At 36.7% G+C, this 19,801-nt stretch overlaps 1 protein-coding gene across 2 annotated transcripts in view; it reads right to left on the bottom strand.

The window, feature by feature from the left end:
* timeless (timeless circadian clock) overlaps positions 1-19,801 on the bottom strand; it is a 42,220-nt gene that overhangs the window by 19,404 nt on the left and 3,015 nt on the right. For both annotated transcript variants that reach the window (XM_056468186.1, XM_056468187.1), the window contains exons 2-16: positions 19,645-19,778; positions 18,114-18,267; positions 17,501-17,615; positions 16,974-17,036; positions 16,783-16,884; positions 15,764-15,919; positions 14,016-14,149; positions 11,704-11,791; positions 9,786-9,962; positions 6,606-6,823; positions 4,566-4,669; positions 3,917-4,086; positions 3,294-3,413; positions 1,302-1,453; positions 854-951 (exon numbers count right to left, since the gene is read on the bottom strand). In XM_056468186.1, the coding sequence (XP_056324161.1) occupies positions 854-951; positions 1,302-1,453; positions 3,294-3,413; positions 3,917-4,086; positions 4,566-4,669; positions 6,606-6,823; positions 9,786-9,962; positions 11,704-11,791; positions 14,016-14,149; positions 15,764-15,919; positions 16,783-16,884; positions 16,974-17,036; positions 17,501-17,615; positions 18,114-18,267; positions 19,645-19,741 (1,948 nt within the window). In that variant the 5' untranslated portion in view covers positions 19,742-19,778. The remainder of the gene's footprint in view (positions 1-853; positions 952-1,301; positions 1,454-3,293; positions 3,414-3,916; positions 4,087-4,565; positions 4,670-6,605; positions 6,824-9,785; positions 9,963-11,703; positions 11,792-14,015; positions 14,150-15,763; positions 15,920-16,782; positions 16,885-16,973; positions 17,037-17,500; positions 17,616-18,113; positions 18,268-19,644; positions 19,779-19,801) is intronic.

The raw sequence follows: 19,801 nt of genomic DNA, 5'->3' as shown, positions 1-19,801 counted from the left end.
TTTCCAACCAGCAAATATTAATCAGACACCAAATATTAAAGCAGACACTAACCCGATATAACATCATCACCAATGACTAAATCTCCAAAAGACTGATGAAAACATTGGTGAATTGTAGCTCTGACATGGGCATGAGGGTTATGATGACTTAAAAACAGCTGCTGGTTAAGTATATTAATTGCAAGTGCTCAGATTGTGATCATATCTCGGTTTTGTTCTGTTGATTTGTAATTTCAAATATTCGTAGCTTGAAACAGATGGAAATATGACTGCTACTAGTATGACTACTATGGCGAAGGCAAAACAGAGCAATGCTCATAATATCGAGCGAAAAAAAAAAGAGAGAAGGACAGCTGGGAAACATAACCTGCTTTGTATTTTTGTAGGAAACACAGTTTAGATCAGTTTAGGGTAAGAGGTGTGAGTTATCGGTCTATAACTGAATGTGTCAGGAATATCAAAATGGAATTTCCTTTAGCGCCCCTCACAGAGCTTGATCCACGCTGGCATTTCTCCCCTTGGGTTTTAGGTTTTGAAAAGGGAAAAAATTCCACCACCGTCTAAACTTTAAGGACACCGGGTATCAGATTTGCACAATCCATATGCACAACGCTTTGGCTTGTTTCCCTCTCTCGAAAGCTTGAAAGAGCCCCTGCGTGTAGCTACGTTTGCTAAGCAATGATTGGTGGGTGGCGGTTTTTGGGTGTGGCTTAGCGAAGGGTCAATTAAAGAAGTCGGTACCAATAATATTTCTCTGAATACTGATCTAGATTGTTGACCTTAAAAAATAGTGCACAAATTCAAACATTGGAGATCTGCTGTATGATAATATAGTGTAGTATTGTGATATTACTAGGGAGCTTAGTGAAAAGTATCTGCTTGAGAAGTTCCAGTTCCTCCTCAGGTTCCACCTCAACAGATCCAAATGTGTCTCCTTCAGGCCACACCGCCCTGAATCAACGAGAGAGATAAGATGCGACTTTAATATTTATTAGGTGAAAAAACAGATTGTGTTCTACTAGCGGCACAATTTTAGCCCTTGTGGTATCGAGAATATTTTTCAAGGTATTGTATCGAAGTTAGAAACTCCAGTATCATGACAACACTCATGTATATATATATCAGGGTTACAATTTTAAAATCTTTTTTTGAGTGACATCCTGATGACAATTACAGGCACGGTGTAACTCAACAGTGTCAAATGGCAGGATTGAAAAACAAGATGCACATATTTTAATCTTATGTGGAAAAATGGTGACCGTGAACACACTTCATGGGTGCTTTAGTCTTCAGTTCCTTACCGTGCAGCACGCAGCAAACTCAGAGCTTCAGGTCCTGCGCGAGACATCAGACAGTCCTGGATTCTCACCAGAGCTTCAGTCCTCTGCTCGTTCACTGGAGTGTCCGATGCGGCATCAAAGGGCACAGCGCCCTCTGTCAGACTCTCTGCCAACTGCAAGACAAACACACACACGCAACATAGCTGTGATTACAAACATCTCATTTTCTTTTAGGGTTTTCATGGTGGTTTATTACTTTGGTAACACTTTACAATAAGGTTGAATTGGTTCATGTTAGTTATTGTATTATAATTGATCATTTTCATGTGTTTTTGAGGTCTGGGACTGTAAAATTATTTTAAAAAGCAATGAGGAATATGAAATTGTTCAGTTTGTAACTTTAGTAACAAGTTTTATTATTCAATAACTGTACCTGAACACCATTGGCCTCAGAAAATGATAAAACACTGGCTACTTCAGTTATTTTACCTCTTGGTTGATCCCCACTGACATGATTTACTGCTATAAATGTTCAACCACTGTTTAATGTTCACAGCAGAGTACTTAAAGGTGCAGTATGTAAGTTTGACACCCAGTGGTTGAACTAGGTATTGCACTCCTGGTTCAAAACACAGCTAGCGCAGGTTGCCAAATTGACGACATCAACAGGAGTGTGCCTGACTATCGAGCCTAAGGCTAATTTACGGCTGATTTAAATCATGCTCGAAATAAAAGCAGCGACACGCGATAGAATAAATATTTTCATATTAAAAGGAGTTTTGGTTCTAACCAACGCCTGAAATTTATATTTTAGAAACGGTTTCAATTTCTGGCAGCTTAACAAAAAACTGACAATGATCACCTCAGGTACACCTCATGTGCTTTATTCAGTGTTAAATGCTAATAATTTGAGTTTGAACAACATTTCAGATGACATTTATTGTCAAACTACTGAAAGCAGCAGCAGATAGTTCACCTGTGATAAAATAAAACCATTTAAAAATTAAATTTAGAATTGTGACAAGAACAGTGTTGGCAAACCAACACATACCAGTAATTCAGCATGTTCAATTATTAATGTTAAAGACGTTTAATATGTATTATTTAGATTATAAATCTTACCATTTGATTGGAGTGCAGTGAGTGCACTATTCTGTGCTTATGAATGGCTGTATTTAAATTCTGTCATGTTTCGTCTGGTGCAAACAGCCAAATTGCTCATCACTGCAAATCTCGTCACTTAACGTGTTGTTGGAACACGGGGTTACAATGTTAGCTGCTCACCTGATGTTTACGTTTGTAATATTTATATTATTTACTAATTAATAACCTCATGTGGATGCTACTGTCCACTAGAGGTCACATTTCGGTCACGGACTCTACTTTGAGAGCCTTCCTGACTGAACGAATGAAATACGCTGTTTTCCACCGAGGCAACCCAGGGTGCTGAAATATAATTGGCTAAAGTGGCAGTGGGCGGGTTAAAAAAACCAAAACAAAGACAGACTTTTCCGGCATGTAACACACATTTTCAAAGCAGAATATCTGACTTCAGCATTGTTTTTCAGATAAACAAGAAGTTCACTTAACATGTTTCTTAAATGTCTGTAAACATGGTATTTTTATGCTTTAGAAGAGTCAAAAACTTACAAACAGCACCTTCAAGTTACTTTACAAAGAAATTAGAAACGTAATTTTAATACAATTTCAAGTATGTAATTAGTAATTAATTACTTTAATGAAAGTAAATTAGTCAAAATTGTACAGTATGCTGTTTTTAATAAAAAAATAAATCTTTTTTTACTGATTTTCTGTCACTCACCTGAAAGCCAGATGCTTAATGTTTAAACAAAGAGTTTTTAAGTTACTTTACAATCAAAGAAACTAGAAAAGTAATTTAAATGCAACTTTAATCATGTAATTAGTAATCAAATACTTATCTGAAGTAACGGCATCCTGTAGAGTTTTGTGCATTATTATTTATTTATTTTTTCCTGATTTTCTGTCTCTCACCTGAAATCCTGACGCTCTGAGCTCTTCAGACACGATCTGCCATGTCTGCTCCAGGTCTTCAGCGGAGGTTTCCATCTCAGGTTTCTTCTGGCTACGCTTCCTTCGCTTTACTCTCTTCTTCTATAAGTCAAAAAAATAAAAGTACAAATACTTATTTCTTGCAGTTCAAATCCCACCAATGTAACAAAGTATTAAAGTGCGCATGAACCAGAAGCTGCGACCTTTTTTTTTTCTCCATATTGTGACGCAGTTCATAGAGAAACGAAATATTAAATGAGAAAACAGTGGGCGTGGCTTGTTTATTCTGCTGCGAGCCATTTCTCACCATTTCTGTTTGTTGTCAAAACTGACAGCTGGAGGGGTGTGGTTAAGTATGTTAGCCACACCCAATACCTCAGACAGACCTTATCTGAGAATTTAACTGAAAACAAGCAGGAAGTGCATTTTCAGATTGCAATTTTAGATTACAAGGACAAACAGTTGTTTTTGTTCTTAATGACACGCACAGATGAATTGATTGCCACAAAACTAGCAATGTGAGCTTACAAAATCAATATGGTTAGTTTTGATTTCATGTGTACTTTAAAAAAAAAAACAAGCAATTAAACACCTTTGTCTCTCACCTGTACCACCAGGTTGTTTCGGCCCTTGCAGAATCTCTCTAGCATCCGGAGGAAAAGGTGAGCAGACTCCACTAGATCTCGGAGAAAAGAGTGAGGCTGCATTCGCTCGTCATACTTGCGCAGGAGAGTCAAAAAGATTTCCCTGAACTCCATCAGATAAAAGATATTACCTGCACACACCAGAGGAAATTAAGTGAGGGATAATCAATGAACTGCAGAGCGTTGAAGGATTTTAAAAATGCATGATGTTGAGGCAAAGAAATTGCTGAATGTAATGCAAAATCAAAATGTATATATTTTTAAAATCTAAATAATACAAAACTTTAAAGGAGCTTGCTATTTTTTTAAATGGCCCTTTTTTTATTTGCCATCTGTATTGTTGTATACTAATTATTAGAAATATATACAATATATATAAAATATATATACTATATATATATATATATATATATATATATATATATATATATATAAAAATAAGTATTATTTTATATGAAATTGTGTTGTGTTGTAAGTTAACACACACACAAACTCATTCAGCCAAGTACATACTTGCTAAATAAATATTGAAACAAAATCAAGACTTCCTAAACAGCAGATATGGCCTCTTTAAAATGATGTTTTAAAAGAAGAGGAAAGAAAAACTTACTCTTGATGACGCTGGAACTGTGGCGGATATTCTCATCCTTTGCACGATCCATTTCATTTACGGTCAGCAGCAGCTCCTGATAGGCCTTCAGAGCCAAATGCATCCTGGGAACAAAAGATGATCGACTCGCATTACATAAACTTTACTTAATGTGAAATTTTCTTAACATTTTTTTAAGGTCAAATATATGGATGCTGGTTCTTGGCAAGATTGAGAGAATGAAAGTAAACTCTATTTCTCTCTCTCTCTCTCTCTCACTGTGGCCCATTTGACCTGCTGACGTCACGTTTCCTCTACTCTCGGCTGTTACGTTGATACTTCTGGATACAAACATGAGCGCGTATATGCAGTGTTCTCCACCGCGCCTATCATGGATCAGCTGTAATCGCTGCTGCCGTTTATCAGTGTTTAAACCAGGCTTTACTCATCTGTGAGGAGCGCCAGTGCGTAGAGCCAATCGCAGCCTTTTCAGTTGAGCGCGTGACCAATCAAAGGGGTGTAAGAAAGAACCTGCTAGACAGGACTCAGAAAGCAAGCGAGATATTTATATTTGTTTATTTGCTATGAATGCTCGTGTTGTTTAAATCCACAGTTTATATATCTGACTGTTTGTATTAAAGGACAAAATTGTATTACAAATAGTTTATAACATATAATAATATATAATATATTAATACGTTTTAATACGAGAATTGTTGTGCTATGAAGAAAATATAAAACTGTGTATGGAAAGCATCGTCAATGCACCGAGATATCGAATTGAACCGAATCAATGGCATGATATTCGTAACCGAACCGTGAGAATTCCAGTATGCGCATTAAAAAAAGTCATGTGATTATGACTATGTGATGATAAAAATGTGTGTGAATGGACAAATCAGCAGGCTGAGTGCATTGTAAAACATCGGAAATGTTGTTTTGCTCATTCTAAAATAGGGTTGGGCGATGTCGACCAATTTGGCCAAGTATGATGTCTATTGTGAAACAATGCAATGTACGATGGCATCATCGTCATGTGAAAAGCTGTGTGGGGGGTGGGGTGGGGGGGGGGGGGGGGGGGGGGGGGGGGGGGGTTGGAGGCGGTGTTTGACAGAGTGCGCGAGACGTGTCTGAAGAGTGAGGAGGGATCCGGCGGTGAGGGGTGAGAAGGGTGCACGACTTATTTGAGGACCGTAAGGGAGACGCGCGATTTCCGGGAGACTATCACTCGGAACTTCCGGGACACTTGGGGTGTCTGAACATCATGTTTAACAACTATATTGAGACGCGATCCAGCGGTACATCCTTGATAAACTGTCTGACGTGCACTGCTCACTGGAACTGTGAAACACAGTGTGTGTTTGTGGCTGTGTGTGTGGCTGTCTGTGTGTGGTCACGTGATGTGCGTTTTCAGCGGACGGAGGGCTGTTCAGAAACGCTAGTTAAAACACGGTGTGGATGTGGATCATTTTCGTTATAAAATGCCGTATAAGACGTATTAGTGTAAACAGGGCATAAGTGTGTATTTTTCGCGAGCGAGTTTGCGACGATGGTGGGGCGGAGGATCGGCGATGCCGGCTCAGCATTGTGTTGTCTATTGCCCATCGGCGATGGACGATGGCTTCGTCTATCGGCCCAACCCTATTCTAAAACACCTCGACATAATAACACTAATATTAAAACGGTTATTAATAACCTCCAAAACTGTCAAGCGCGTCTGTGCTCCGCGTCTCATGCCTTCAAATCCCATCAATGCCAAAAGTAATTTATTAAATGAAGAAAAGATTCACGCAGCTTCTCCTACCGCAGTAAACTACGCTTTTACTGTTGATATTTGGCGCCAGTTAATCAGGAAGTGACGATTTTGTTCTCTTTGACTCGTTGGATGGAAGTGTTGCTTTATTCGCACGTCTTTTATGCGATATTCCAGTTTGCGCATTAATTTAACTTGATGATATTAAATTCCATGATATTACAGATATTTGACCTGTGGAACGCTGGGTGCTAAAACACCTTGTACAAACCAACAACATGTTCATGAACAAGAAAAGTTCACCAGACCTGCGAGACCAGGACGTGGCGTCACTCTTGTCAGTGAGCATCATCTCATAGTAGTTGGTGATGTTCTTCTCGATGAAGTGAAACGTGCGGATGGAAATAGTCTCAGACACCACATCTGGTTTAAAGTTCTGCAGACGGTTGAAGGCCATGAAGAAGGTTAAAGCCCACATATAGTAGGTCTCATCATGCTGCTGGGCCCGTTCACGGATCAACCCCTCCTGGTGTGCAAAACAAAACCAATAACAATCACGATCAACAAATAGCACAGTCAAATCATACACGTTTATTTAAAGAGGACCCATTATGTACAAATTACTTTTCTAAATGGTTTAAACACAGTTGTGTGACAGCAGTGTATGAATATAGCCAGCCTCTAATGGTATAAATTACTTCGTTTGATTGACATTCTCCTTTCGTACGTGTCATCAGAGGTGGAAAGCCCTGCCCACGAGTGACCATCTCTCCCTCATTAGCATATTTAGTTAGTCTTTGTCATAGATATATACACTAGATGTCGCATACGGAGCCTGAGCATGCGTCAATAGCGCCGCCACATTTGTACAGTGCTCCCAGGACAAATGTCATTCAACCGCACTAGACAAGACAGTGTACCAATGTGAAGATGCTGGACATTAGCGCTGTGCATGGGTGTAGAAACAAGCAAACAAAGAAAACAAAGCACAACGGTATCACATTTCATAGGTAAGATTTAGTTTATGTTTTTATATGTTATGAACTTTTGTGCTTAACAAGTAATGTTATTGATGATAATACAGTCTCTTACTGCAGTGTTTCCCAACCCTGTTCCTGGAGGCACACCAACAGTACATATTTTGTATGTCTCCCTTATCTGACCCATTCGTGTCAGGTTTTGGGGTCTTTTCTAATGTTCTGCTGAGTTGATTCAGGTGTGTTTGATTAGGGAGAGGTTGAAAATGTGGACTGTTGGTGTGCCTTCAGGAACAGGGTTGGGAAACACTGTCTTACTGCATTCACCATAAGGCAAAGGAGCACCAACTTACACTAAATACCAGACTTAAGCTAGTTTTGTTGAATAAAATAAGCAAACAATGATATGAAATATGACAACAAGACGCTGCAGTGCCAGAAACGTTTATTATTGTCGGCTAATTAAGTGAACGAGTCGATCATAACAGGGATTCATTCACAATTGAACCGCTCCCTCCGTCAGAATGAGAAGTGAAAGCAGGAGAGGGGGTGTGTTTTAGGACTCGGATAAGATCAAATTTAACAGGGAGGGTGGATAGTACATTTCCATGCACACAAACATACACTCTTTGTCAGAAATGCTCGTGCCATCACATATTTCATCAATGTGGAAAAGTAATGTAAAATTATAATTTTCGTAACTTAAAAAAAAAAATTGCATACTGACCAACAGGAAAACTCCTGATCTATATATATGCATGTATGTGTACATCTCTGGCTTTGGATTGCCACAGTCCTCCACTGCACCTTGGTCCCGCATTCACTGCAAAGGAGCACTACCCTGTACTAAAATGGCGGCTCTGTTGACGCATTCCTTCTAATAGACAACAGCAGGGTAGGCGACATCTAATGTAAATATCTATGAGTCTTTGTTAGTTAGTTTTAGAATCTGCCACTATGCTGACACACAAGCATTTGTAGCTCCGCCCACTTTTGAAAAGAACACAATCTCATTTGAATTTAAAGCGACGGTCACCAAAAATTTGAATAAAAGCCTAAAAGAGGCAGTTTAAAAGAGTTACAAAAAATTATCTAGAGACAGACTTATTTTTACGCCTTGTAAAATAAGGCATAATAGGCCCCCTTTAAATGTCATGTGAAAAACAAACGTTATTTTCATGGCAAAACAATTAATTAATTAAGAACAAAACAAATACAATGAAAAAGAGATACATTTGCTAAGATTTTTAACATTAATATAGGATAAAAATTGTAAAACCTTTCCTGAATATCTCCTCAAGTAAGTTTACTTCACGAAAAAGCCTTCAGCAGTCATCATAAGCGTGAAAGTCCAATAAAATGTTTTAAAGCGCAAAGAAATTTGCAGAACTCAAAATCTGCTAAAAATATGATTAAAAATCTGCATGGAATTACATTAAAACTTAATAATAAGGTTGTATTATGCAGACTACAGACTGTATGATTTTAGCCCTGATTTTGACTCGCTGACAGGTTTTGAGAAACCGCTGACGCCTGAAATCACAGGCAAATCGGTGCTCATTCACGAGAGTACCAATCAAACTGTGTGAACTATCAAAGAGGCGATCGGAGAGAGAGTCAGATATTTGGCATGCTAAATATCTGGAGCTGTCGGCGATTCAAATCATGCCGTGTGAAATGTGTTCTGATTGAAAATAACATCGGCGATTACCTACAGCCAATGAGAGAGCAGCATCCACTAGTGTGGGTATCTGCAGGCCAGCGGGAGGTTGGGGGAGAAGTTAAGGGCTTTTATTTGGTCAATTTGAACACAATAAGGGAAGAAATAACTAGTGGGAATTGGTTAAACAAACAGCTTTTTTGAGTAGCATCTGCGATAATTATTTTGTTTTAGACAATATAAGCTACAGAAAGGCTCTTATCAGCCATATTAGTTTGCGGAGTGTTCTGTATTTTTATAATTATAATTTTTTGGTTTGTATAATAAGCTACACTATCTCCCTAATTTGAGTTCACCTTGTTTACAGAAAAGTAAGGTCATTTTATTTGTGTTTACGGTTTGCTCAACAGAAAAATGAGTGTTTAATTTCTGAATATTTAAAAACAAAATTGAATAAATGTTTAAGTTAATATCTTTTTAGCTCCTTTTTTTAACTAACATTCACTGCATTTTAGCTGTAAGAAGCTACGATAGAGATTATTGAGCTAAAGCTTGACTACAAAATTAAATTTAATTAAAAAAAAAATAATAATAATAATAAATATATAATAAATAAATAAATAAATAGCAATATATGTCAAAAAATAATAGCAAAAAATAAATAAATAAATTTACAATTAGATATTTTCTCCAAGTCGTATAGCCCTACTCAACATTGCAGACCCAGCGATGTGACTATTGCAGATGTGCACATTGCGATATTCTTGCTGAAATGATACATTGTGTAGCCCTAATTCAAGTGGCACACAAAAAGAGACTGCTGGCTTTCACTAATGTAGATGTTGTCTTACCTTAACCAGGTACATGAGACGATTATAGCAGTTCTCTAGGAAGTCGATGCAGAATTCGCGCAGGAACAGACGTACATTTAGCGCAGAGCGTCGATGGCTGTCTGAGTCTTTAGCCATCTGTTTGCGTTTGGGTACACGTCTCACAGCCTTCCCCAAGTCATGAGAATAACTCTTAAACTTAAGATAGAAGGCAAAAACAAACATACATGTTAATAAAACAAAGGTATTTCTAATAACATTAAAAAGACTGATCAAATTTGGAATCAATTATTAGATATTACGGCTAGGCTTCTGCAGGCATCTAATTTTCTTGTTCCGATTAATTTCTGAAGCCTTTATCATTAAAATAGGACATTAGGTCAATATCCTCTTATTATTATTATTATTATGATAAAGGGTTCAGAAATTACTGTAAAAGTGTAAAAAAGACTAATTTAAAAATAACCCAAAATACTTTAGAGTATTGCTTTATTGTACATGCATGTTCATCAAATGTTTTAAATAAATGTAATAATATTGCAAAATTATGATAAAGTACAACAGGTAACAATTTACAATCAAGTTCCATTAGTAAACACTAGTTAATGCATTAAAATGAACAGTTAAAATTCTTATTAATATTCTTATTTTTTAAAAAGAAATATATACTTACCCATATTATAATTATATGTTAAAGTTTATTAAAAACACAACCAAATTGTATTGGCCATTACCTATATTTAATAAAATTATTATGATTTTTTAATGCATTGTTAAACATTAAAATCAACAGATTTTGTTGATTATTATTAATTATAATTAAAATATTTTTTTTAAAGTAATAAAAGGAATTACAAAAAATAAATAATTGCACGTGGCCATATTATAAATATATGATACCGTTAATTAAAAACACAACCAAATTGTATTGGCCATTAACTAGATTTAATAAAATGATTATGATTTTTTAAATGCATTGTCAAACAATAATCAACAAAATCTGTTGTTTTAATATTAAATTATAATTAAAATATATTTTTTAAAGTAATAAAAGGAATGACAAAAAATAAATAATTACACGTGGCCATATTATAGATATATGATACCGTTAATTAAAAACACAACCAAATTGTATTGGTCTTTAACTATTTTGAATAAAAAGATTAAGATTTTAAATAAACATTAACTAAGAAATAAACATTAAAATCAATAGTTAAAAATTATTATTAAAATTAATAAAAGCAAAAATTCAAATAAATGATTACACTTAACAGTTTTATAATTATGCTCAAGTTCATTAAAAACACAACTGAATTTTATTGGTCATTAACTATACTTAATAAAATGATAACGATTTAAGGCATTACTAAACATTAACTAAGAAATTAACATTAAAATCAGCAGTTAAAAATAATTATTAAAATATATATTTTTTATAATAAAAAATATTAAAAATAAATGATTACACTTACCAATTTTAAAATTACATTAAATTTAAACATTAACAAATAATCAGTCACAAAATGTCAATGATAAATGTAAAAATTTTAATGTTTAAAAATAAATCTCACTTAAATTAAGTCTAAGTGTTATGAACACCCACTGCAAATACAACAATCAGACTATTTTTAAAAGCACTCAAAGTTCAAATGATAAATAATTATTTGCAATATATTTAAGTGCATATGATATCAATGTTGTGCACATTCATTATCATGATAAATTGAATTATTAAATGTTGTCATATTCGTCTAATTGTGGTGAATTATTCGAATTTAAAAGCACTATTTTCCATGAGAATAAATGTTATAACACAATCAATTCCCATGAACTTTTAGCATCATTACTATTTTTTTTTTTGGCAATAGTTTTTACTGCATTTTAAATCAAAAAAATCCTGCTGTGACGAGAATAGGACGCTTCTTTTAAAGACACTTACATTGTGAAGTCCTTGGTGGTAAACCACATCATTCTCGCCGATGGACTTCAGCCCCTCAATGACGTACGAGCCACGGAAACGAGAGTGTCTTTAGCAAGAAGAGAAGGAGAAGAGAAATGGCTGTTATATTTACTTTCTAGCCCTGTGTAAGAGGATATAACCTACTGATCTGCACAGACTCACATTTCCAAAACTGACCATCTGTATTAAGGAAGTCTTGTGTAATCTGGGTCACGCGTAATTAGATATGCTCTATAGACTACTTACTTAAAGGGCCCATAGTTTACCTCTTTATGATTTAATAATAATATTCTGGTTCTTCTGAGTGTGCCAGTTCAGGTTCAGTTTAAAACACAATTCAGATTGTTTTATTATAATGTGTTAAAGTGTCATGTTGGGGGCGTGTCCACAGCTCGCTGATTTAGGGGTGTGTTGCTTCACATGTAAATTAGTTTCGGCTTCCCGCCAATGTAACAAGGGGGCGGAGCCATGAGCTCACCCGCTCTGCGTTTGCAACAGAGTCTGACAGGCAGACTGCGAGAACGAGCTAGAGTGAGAGGTACAGCATTCAGTCGTACACGAACGACTCGGACACAGACCAAGCAGAGAGTACAAAATCATTTGTGTCTTTGTACAGTTTTACAGCCAACTGTGTGCTAGATTCAGACACTCTCTGTGGTGCGGCAGATACATGAAGTGTCCCGAATCGTCGTGCCACGCATTTTTGAATTCTAACCATAGGTTTCTGCAGCGATCCGCGGCGCCCAGCCGTCGACTTGAGTGTACCCTGATAGAAACCGATGTTTAGAATTCTAAAACGCATGCTAGTTAAGATCACAGGGAGCTTCTGGGATCGCGAGAAATGCAAACGGCTGAAGTATAAGGTAGACTCAATGAGAAGTACACATGTTTGCAAACCTACCTAAAGATACAACCAATAATTCCGATCAGAGCGATAATGTGGAGAATATTGCTCTTGTGTTGAGCCCAATGAGCCTTGCATCTAAAAAATGGAGCTAGCGTGTTCCTTTAGTGATATTGCTTCGACTCACGCTGAAAATGGCGGACGTGAATCAACAAACTGAGGATATGATGACGCGCCTGTCAATCAATATTGGTGGGCGGGGGGACCGCACTCCTACGTAAAGTTGCGGTCGGTCTGAAAACTGCTCCAATTGGTCCACCGTTTTTTATGTTGTTAAATTGATCAAAAAGCACTGGGTGTGTTTATATCACCCCAATATGACAGTCTATACACCAAACATGCACATATGGCTGTCCAAACAGCTTGAAAAGTAGATTTTTTACCATAGGTGCCCTTTAAATTTGTTTATGGTTTATAATACAACTAGTTGTAATATTCAAATATTTGAGTCAGAGAAATGGCTGAACTAGCAGAATCATCAAAATGTATTACAGTGTTTTCTTTAATTCTGTCATGTACAGTTGAAGTAAGAATTATTCGCCCTCCTGTGAGTTTCTGTTTCAAATATTTTGCAAATGATGTTTAACAGAGGAAGGAATTTTTCACAGTATTTCCTTTAATATTTTTTCTTATTTGTTTTATTTCGGCTAGAATAAAAGCAGTTATTCTAGTTTTCAGGTCAACATTATTAGCCCCCTTAAGCAATTTATTTTTCTATTGTTTACAGAACAAACCACAGTTATACAATGACTTGCCTAATTACCTTAACTTGCCTAATTAACCTAGTTAAGCCTTTAAATGTCACTTTAAGCTGAATACTAGTGTCTTGACAAATATTATGTGCTGTCATCATGGCAAAGATAAAAGAAATCAGTTATTAGAAATGAGTTATTAAAACTATTATGATTAGAAATATGCTGAAAAAATCCATTAACAGAAACTAGGGAAAGAAATACACAGAATTCTGACTTTAACTACATATTATACGTATCTTATTGTACAGGGCACAAGGACATCTTTCATGTTCCACAAAAAAACAGAACAAAGGCATGTTTAAAAATGATATTATTTTCTTATTGAGTGCACTATTCCTTAAATAAAAATGAAGGTAAAATATAAATACAATTGACAACAGGTAAACATATCAACCATCTAGACCAGGGGTCACCAATCTCAGTCCTGGAGGGCCGGTGTCCCTGCAGGGTTTAGCTCCAACTTGCCTCAACACACCTGCCTGGATGTTTCAAGTACACCTATTAAGACCTTGATTAGCTTGTTCAGGTGTGTTTGATTAGGGTTGGAGCTAAAATCTGCAGGACACCGGCCCTTCAGGAACAAGTTTGGTGACCCCTGATCTAGACCCATACCTAATATGATGGTATCTCACCTGGTTCCTCTCATTAGCGTGCGACTGCGCTTTTCCGCCGTCTCTTTCTGTCTCAGTAACTCCAGCTCCTGCATGTCTTTCTGTTTCTCCTGGGCTGAACGCATCTGTCCGGCACTCACCAAAAGCTCAGCGGTCTGCAAGAGTCACGTCAAAAACAACATTTACATTCGTTCATTCATTCAATTAGCAGATGATTTTATCCAGTTTCACAACTTATTATAACTGCTGGGCGAACTATTCAGGGTTCCCACTCTTTCATGCACACCAGATTCAAGGACTTTTTAAAGTGCTATTAAAGGTGCTGTATGTAAATTTTTGACTCTTGTAAAGCATAAAGTACCATAATATGTTTACAGATATTTCAGAAACATGCTAAGAGAACATTCTTGTTTATCTGAAAAACAATGCTGAAGTCAGATATTCTGCTTTGAAAATGTGCATTACATGCCGGAACGGCTGTCTTTGTTTTGGCTCTTTTAACCTCCCAATGCCACTTTAGCCTTTATAGTAAACAGCGTATATCATTCATTCAGTCAGGAAGGCCCTCAGAGCTTCGGTGGACAGTAGCAGACTCCGAAATGAGACAGTGATTTAGAGTTCCACATGAGGTTATTAATTAACAAATAATATAAATATTACAAACGTAAACATCGGATGAGCAGGTAACATTGTAACCCCGTGTCCAAACAACACGCTAGATTTGCAGTGATAAGCAATTTGGCTGTTTGCACCAGAGGCAACACGACAGAAATTTAAATTCAGCCATTCAGAAGCACAGAATAGTGCACTCACTGCACTCCAATGAAATGGTAAGATTTATAATCTAATTAATACATATTAAACCTCTTTAACATTAATAAACGTACACGCTGAATGACTAAAATGGGTTGGCTTTCAAGATCTGAGGTGAACTATCTGCTGCTGCTTTCAGTAGTATGGCAATAAATGTAAATGTAAAACGGCATTCAAACTCACATTGTTAGCATTTAATACTGATTAAAGGACATGAGGTGTACCTGAGCTGATCATTGTCAGTTTTCTGTTGCTCAGCTATGAGAAATAGAAGCCGTTTCTAAAATATAATTTTCAGGTGTTGTTTAGAACAAAAACTCCTTTTAATATGGAAAATTTTTCTTCTATCGCGTGCCGCTGCTTTTATTTAGAACATGATTTAAATCAGCCTTAAATTAGCCTTTAGGCTCGATAGTCAGGCACACTCCTGTTGGTCCTCAATCTGGCAACCTGCGCTTGCGTGTGTTTTGAACCAGGGATTCAATACCTGGTTCAACCACTGGGTGTCAAACTTACATACTACTCAGCATATGTAGCAGCATTAAAGTCATTACTGTACTTTACATTTCAATTAGACTTTATATTTACATTAAAAGTGTCAGAGTAAGGATGTTTTTTTTTTTTTATTAGAAATGAAACTAAAATGTAGTTTTTAAGACGTTATGTAAAATTTGTTGAATTCAATACTAGTAATGTTCAAATGCGGTTTCTGAAATACTGATAAAATGAGCATTATTTGTCGTTGTTCTTGAACAAGACGTAAATGTACGACTTTTAAATAAACGTAATTTAAGCACTTACAGGGACCTGTGTTTGTTTTTAAGTACTTTCCAGGCCTTGAATCCATATGTCTGAAATTCAAGTATTTTCAAGAAGCATGGGAACCCTGACTATACTTTAATTATCAAAGACGTGTGTGCAACATAAACCCCCTTATGTAAACAGTGCATCATCACCTGATCTCTAAACATGAGGGAGATGATTTCCAAGATGTGGAAACTCCACTGTTGTTCGCTCTGAGCACACGCCAGGAACTTCAGCAGATCATCCAGTCCACTAATGTGAACCGCCCACAGCAGCTTATCATGAACACTGGCATCATCGTCCACATTCTGCACAAAAAAAAATCAGATTTTTTTACTGCCATATTAGCAGAATTGACGATATTCATTGCAACCTTGTTAATGCACGTTCAAAACATCATTTTCTAATACAAGTTTCTTAAAGGGGATCTGTTATACCCCCTTTTACAAAATGCCTCTGATGTCCCTAGAGTGTGTGTGTGTGTGTGTGTGTGTGTGTGTTAAGTTTCAGCTCAAAATACCACACAAATAATGTTTTATAACTCTTCGAAAGTGTCCATTTTAGGCTTTTATCCCAATAGTGCCGTTTTGGTGACTGTCGCTTTAAATTTAAATGAGATTGCGCTCTTTTCAAAAGAAGGCGGAGCTATAAATGCCTATGTGTCAGCATAGTGGCAGATTTTTAAAAAACTAACATTCTCTCTGCGAAAACTCTAATGGCGAATGGCTGCTTCTCACTCAGGGCTGTTTATGCTAACAAGGGAGTGATCGTCACTAATGGGCGGGGCATTCCCTTTTCCTGACGACACATACAAAGGGAGAATGTCAATCAAACAGATTCTGCAGACTGTTATCAAGTGTAATAATAAAAAATAGAATTAATTACTTTTGACCACGAGAGGCTGGTTATATGCCCACACTGCCATTACAAAACTGTGTTAAACCCCTTATAAAACAGATTTTTGCATAATAGGTCCATTTAAAGTGGAAACCAATTTCCAAAACAGTGTAAACTTGACTGACTGCTTCACTCCCACTTTAAATCTGACAACTCCCAAAGATTTGAAACTCCTTTAAGTTGTTTGCGAGTTCAGGAAGTCAATGAATATTAAGGAAATGTGGCATAACGATACATCAGACGTCTGTCCATGTTTAATTCCGTAAACCCTCACCTTTTCCTCATATGGGTCGGCGGGAACATGCAACACATTTCTGACCAGCAGCAAAATTCTCTCAATCAGTAAATTATCTTCTTCATCTCTTTGCTCCCAGTCCTCAAGAAACAGAAAACACAACAAATTTAGAAAAACATTTTCCAAACAAATCACAAACCTTCTCACATCTGAACAGATGTGATCCTCACCAGCTGCAGAAGGTTGTAGAGAGTTTCGCTGAGCACAGTAAAGACCTTCTCATCTGCAAATGCCTATGAAAACACAACAAAAACATCAGTGTGTTGTGGGTTTTAGAGTGTGCTGAACGCATTGATCTGGATTGGACAGATAGCCAAAAGCAATGGTGTCTATAAGGGAGAGGATGAGATCAGTTACAACTCTTTCGACATGCTTTAAACTCACACTGCTAGCGATCGAAGATTTATGTTAATCTGCAAGCTGAACGCATTCTGTGCTGTACAGGTGACATGGAGACTGATTGACAATGATCTACAGCCAATCAGAATGCATGATACAGCACAATGCGCTGTAATTTTTTTTTTTTTTAAAAGCATGTCATATTGCACTAAGAACCAGATTACAGCGAGGGACCATTGTACATCATGACCTATTTTTGTCTTCGTCATGACAACTTGACATTACCAAGACAAAATAACTTGTCATAAATCTGTAATAAACATGATAGTCATGAACCCAGTAAAAATGTGAATTCTACCTCCTTATAGGCCTGAAGGTATGATGTCACTTGCAGGAAGTGATGGCGGAAGGCCGGATCATCGGGAATTTTTCCAAAGCAGAGGAGCGCTGGCTGGGTCAGGTTCACCATTAGCCTGCCAATGATTTTAAACTGTCATCAATATCTTTCATGTTTAGAATTAGATCATTAATAAAAATAAAAAAACTGCTTTTGTAACCTTAAATTGCTATCTGAAAATGCACTTCCTGTTTGTTTTCAGTTAAATTCTCAGATTAGGTCTGTCTGAGGTATTGGGTGTGGCTAACATACTTAACCACGCCCCTCCAGCCGTCAGTTTTGACAACAAACAGAAATGGTGAGCAGGAGGAATCTGTTAGGTTGTAATAACTCTCTCCCTTTCCCCTATCTTTCTGAAAGAAATGCCTACTTTACTGCATCCAATCAGCTCGAAGTAGGAAAAACAAGCCACGCCCACTGTTGTCCCATTTAATATTCCATTTCTCTTTGAACTGCATCACAATACAAATAAAAAATGGTGGCAGCTTACGGTTCATACCGACTTTAAATAATTCGTGAGTGGAAATGCTGTCAATACATTAATGTAAATTACTAAAGTAACGAGGTCAAACACCTGATGCAGGCATCGAAGAGCGGTTTGTCCTGCGTGTGCTGGGTTATAATGGGTAAAAGGTCATTCTGGAGGATCTGTCCAGCTCCCAGCTGCTGCCGGATGTCCCTCGCGTCATCCTCATGTCTCAGGTAACGAATCAAATCCTTCACGCTCTCTAGAATCAAGATAACAGAACTATGAGTGTCACAAGACACCAACAGTTTTGCGTTTTTATTTTGATAGCATTTTAAAATTTGCTGTTCGCTTCAGTTTAGATTTGGTAGACAAGTAGGTCTGCGCTATGAATACATGTACAGTCAAGTCAAAATGATTCGCCCTCCTGTATTTTTTTGCTTCTTTTTTAAATGTTCCCCAAATGATGTTTATCACAGCAAGGAATTTTTCACAGTATTTCATATTATATTTTTTATTCTAGAGAAAATCTTATTCATTTTATTTCGGCTAGAAGGAAATCAGCTTTTAGGCTTTTGAAAACCACTTTAATATTAATAGTCCCCTTAAGCGAAATGATTTACAGTTGTCTAGAGCAGTGGCTCTCAAAGTGGGGGTCAGGACCCCCCGACGGGTTGCTGGACAATGAAGGGGGGGGGTCGCCTGGTAATTTCCAAAAATCTATTTACTTTTATTAAACCATAAGAATTTACCATATTTTAGCCATAACCTACTCAAAATAAAAAAATAGTCGTTTATGGTTACTATAGTAGCTTATAGTTACTAGTTCTATTGGATTGCGACCCCTGGGGTAATTACATTATATTAAAGACACAGCAATAGCGTCAGATGCAGCAGATTGACTTTATAACACTAGGTTAAACTTTCTGGCCCATTTACAGCACTGACATACATTAAAATAAATTAAATAAAGAATCGACTTGGGTTTATTGGTGTGCGTGCGCCATTGCATGCAAGGTTTCTGTATTTATAACCACCTCAGAGGATATTGGGGGTCGCGAGTCACTGGCAGTGTTATTTGGGAGGTCACGGGCTGAAAAGATTGGGGACCCCTGGTCTAGAGAACAAACCACTGTTATACAATGACTTGCCTAATTACCCTAATTAACCTAGTTAAGCCTTTAAATGTCACTTTAAGTTGAATACTAGTATCTTGAAAAATATCTAGTCAAATATTATTTACTGTCATCATGGCAAAGATAAAAGAAATCAGTTATTAGAAATGAGTTATTGAAACGATTATGTTTAGTAATGCATCAAAATATTTTTTTTCTGTTAAACAGAAATATACAGGGGGGCTAATAATTCTGACTTCAACTGTACATAAATACAATTCATCTTTCTTTGAGTAATAAACATTATAATTTTTTGTGTCTGAATGCTTTAGATTGCTTTGAAATGCTCACACAGTCAGAGAACTTTAAAAAAAAATATCTTAGGTTATGATGTTGTAAAGGTTATAAAATAACTTTGCAAGATACAATTATTACATTTAAAATGCACCGAGGACCACAAGCATTAGATGTTTTCCTGAAATTTCTGCAGTGAGGTAGGTTTGACCTATTGGATTAAGCATTACCAAGGCAGTCCGGTTCTTTGTGGTAAACGTCTCCCTCCAGATAACCCAGCGCACTGCATGTGGCCAATAACTCACAGTTCATCATGTACAAGTCCATGCAGCACTTCTATCTGAGAGAATAACTGGGTCCCAATCTGAAAAAAGAATACAAATTTAA

The sequence above is a fragment of the Danio aesculapii genome, chromosome 11, assembly GCF_903798145.1.
Source record: "Danio aesculapii chromosome 11, fDanAes4.1, whole genome shotgun sequence".
NCBI lineage: Eukaryota > Metazoa > Chordata > Actinopteri > Cypriniformes > Danionidae > Danio > Danio aesculapii.
This window is presented reverse-complemented; position numbering and strand designations above follow the sequence as displayed.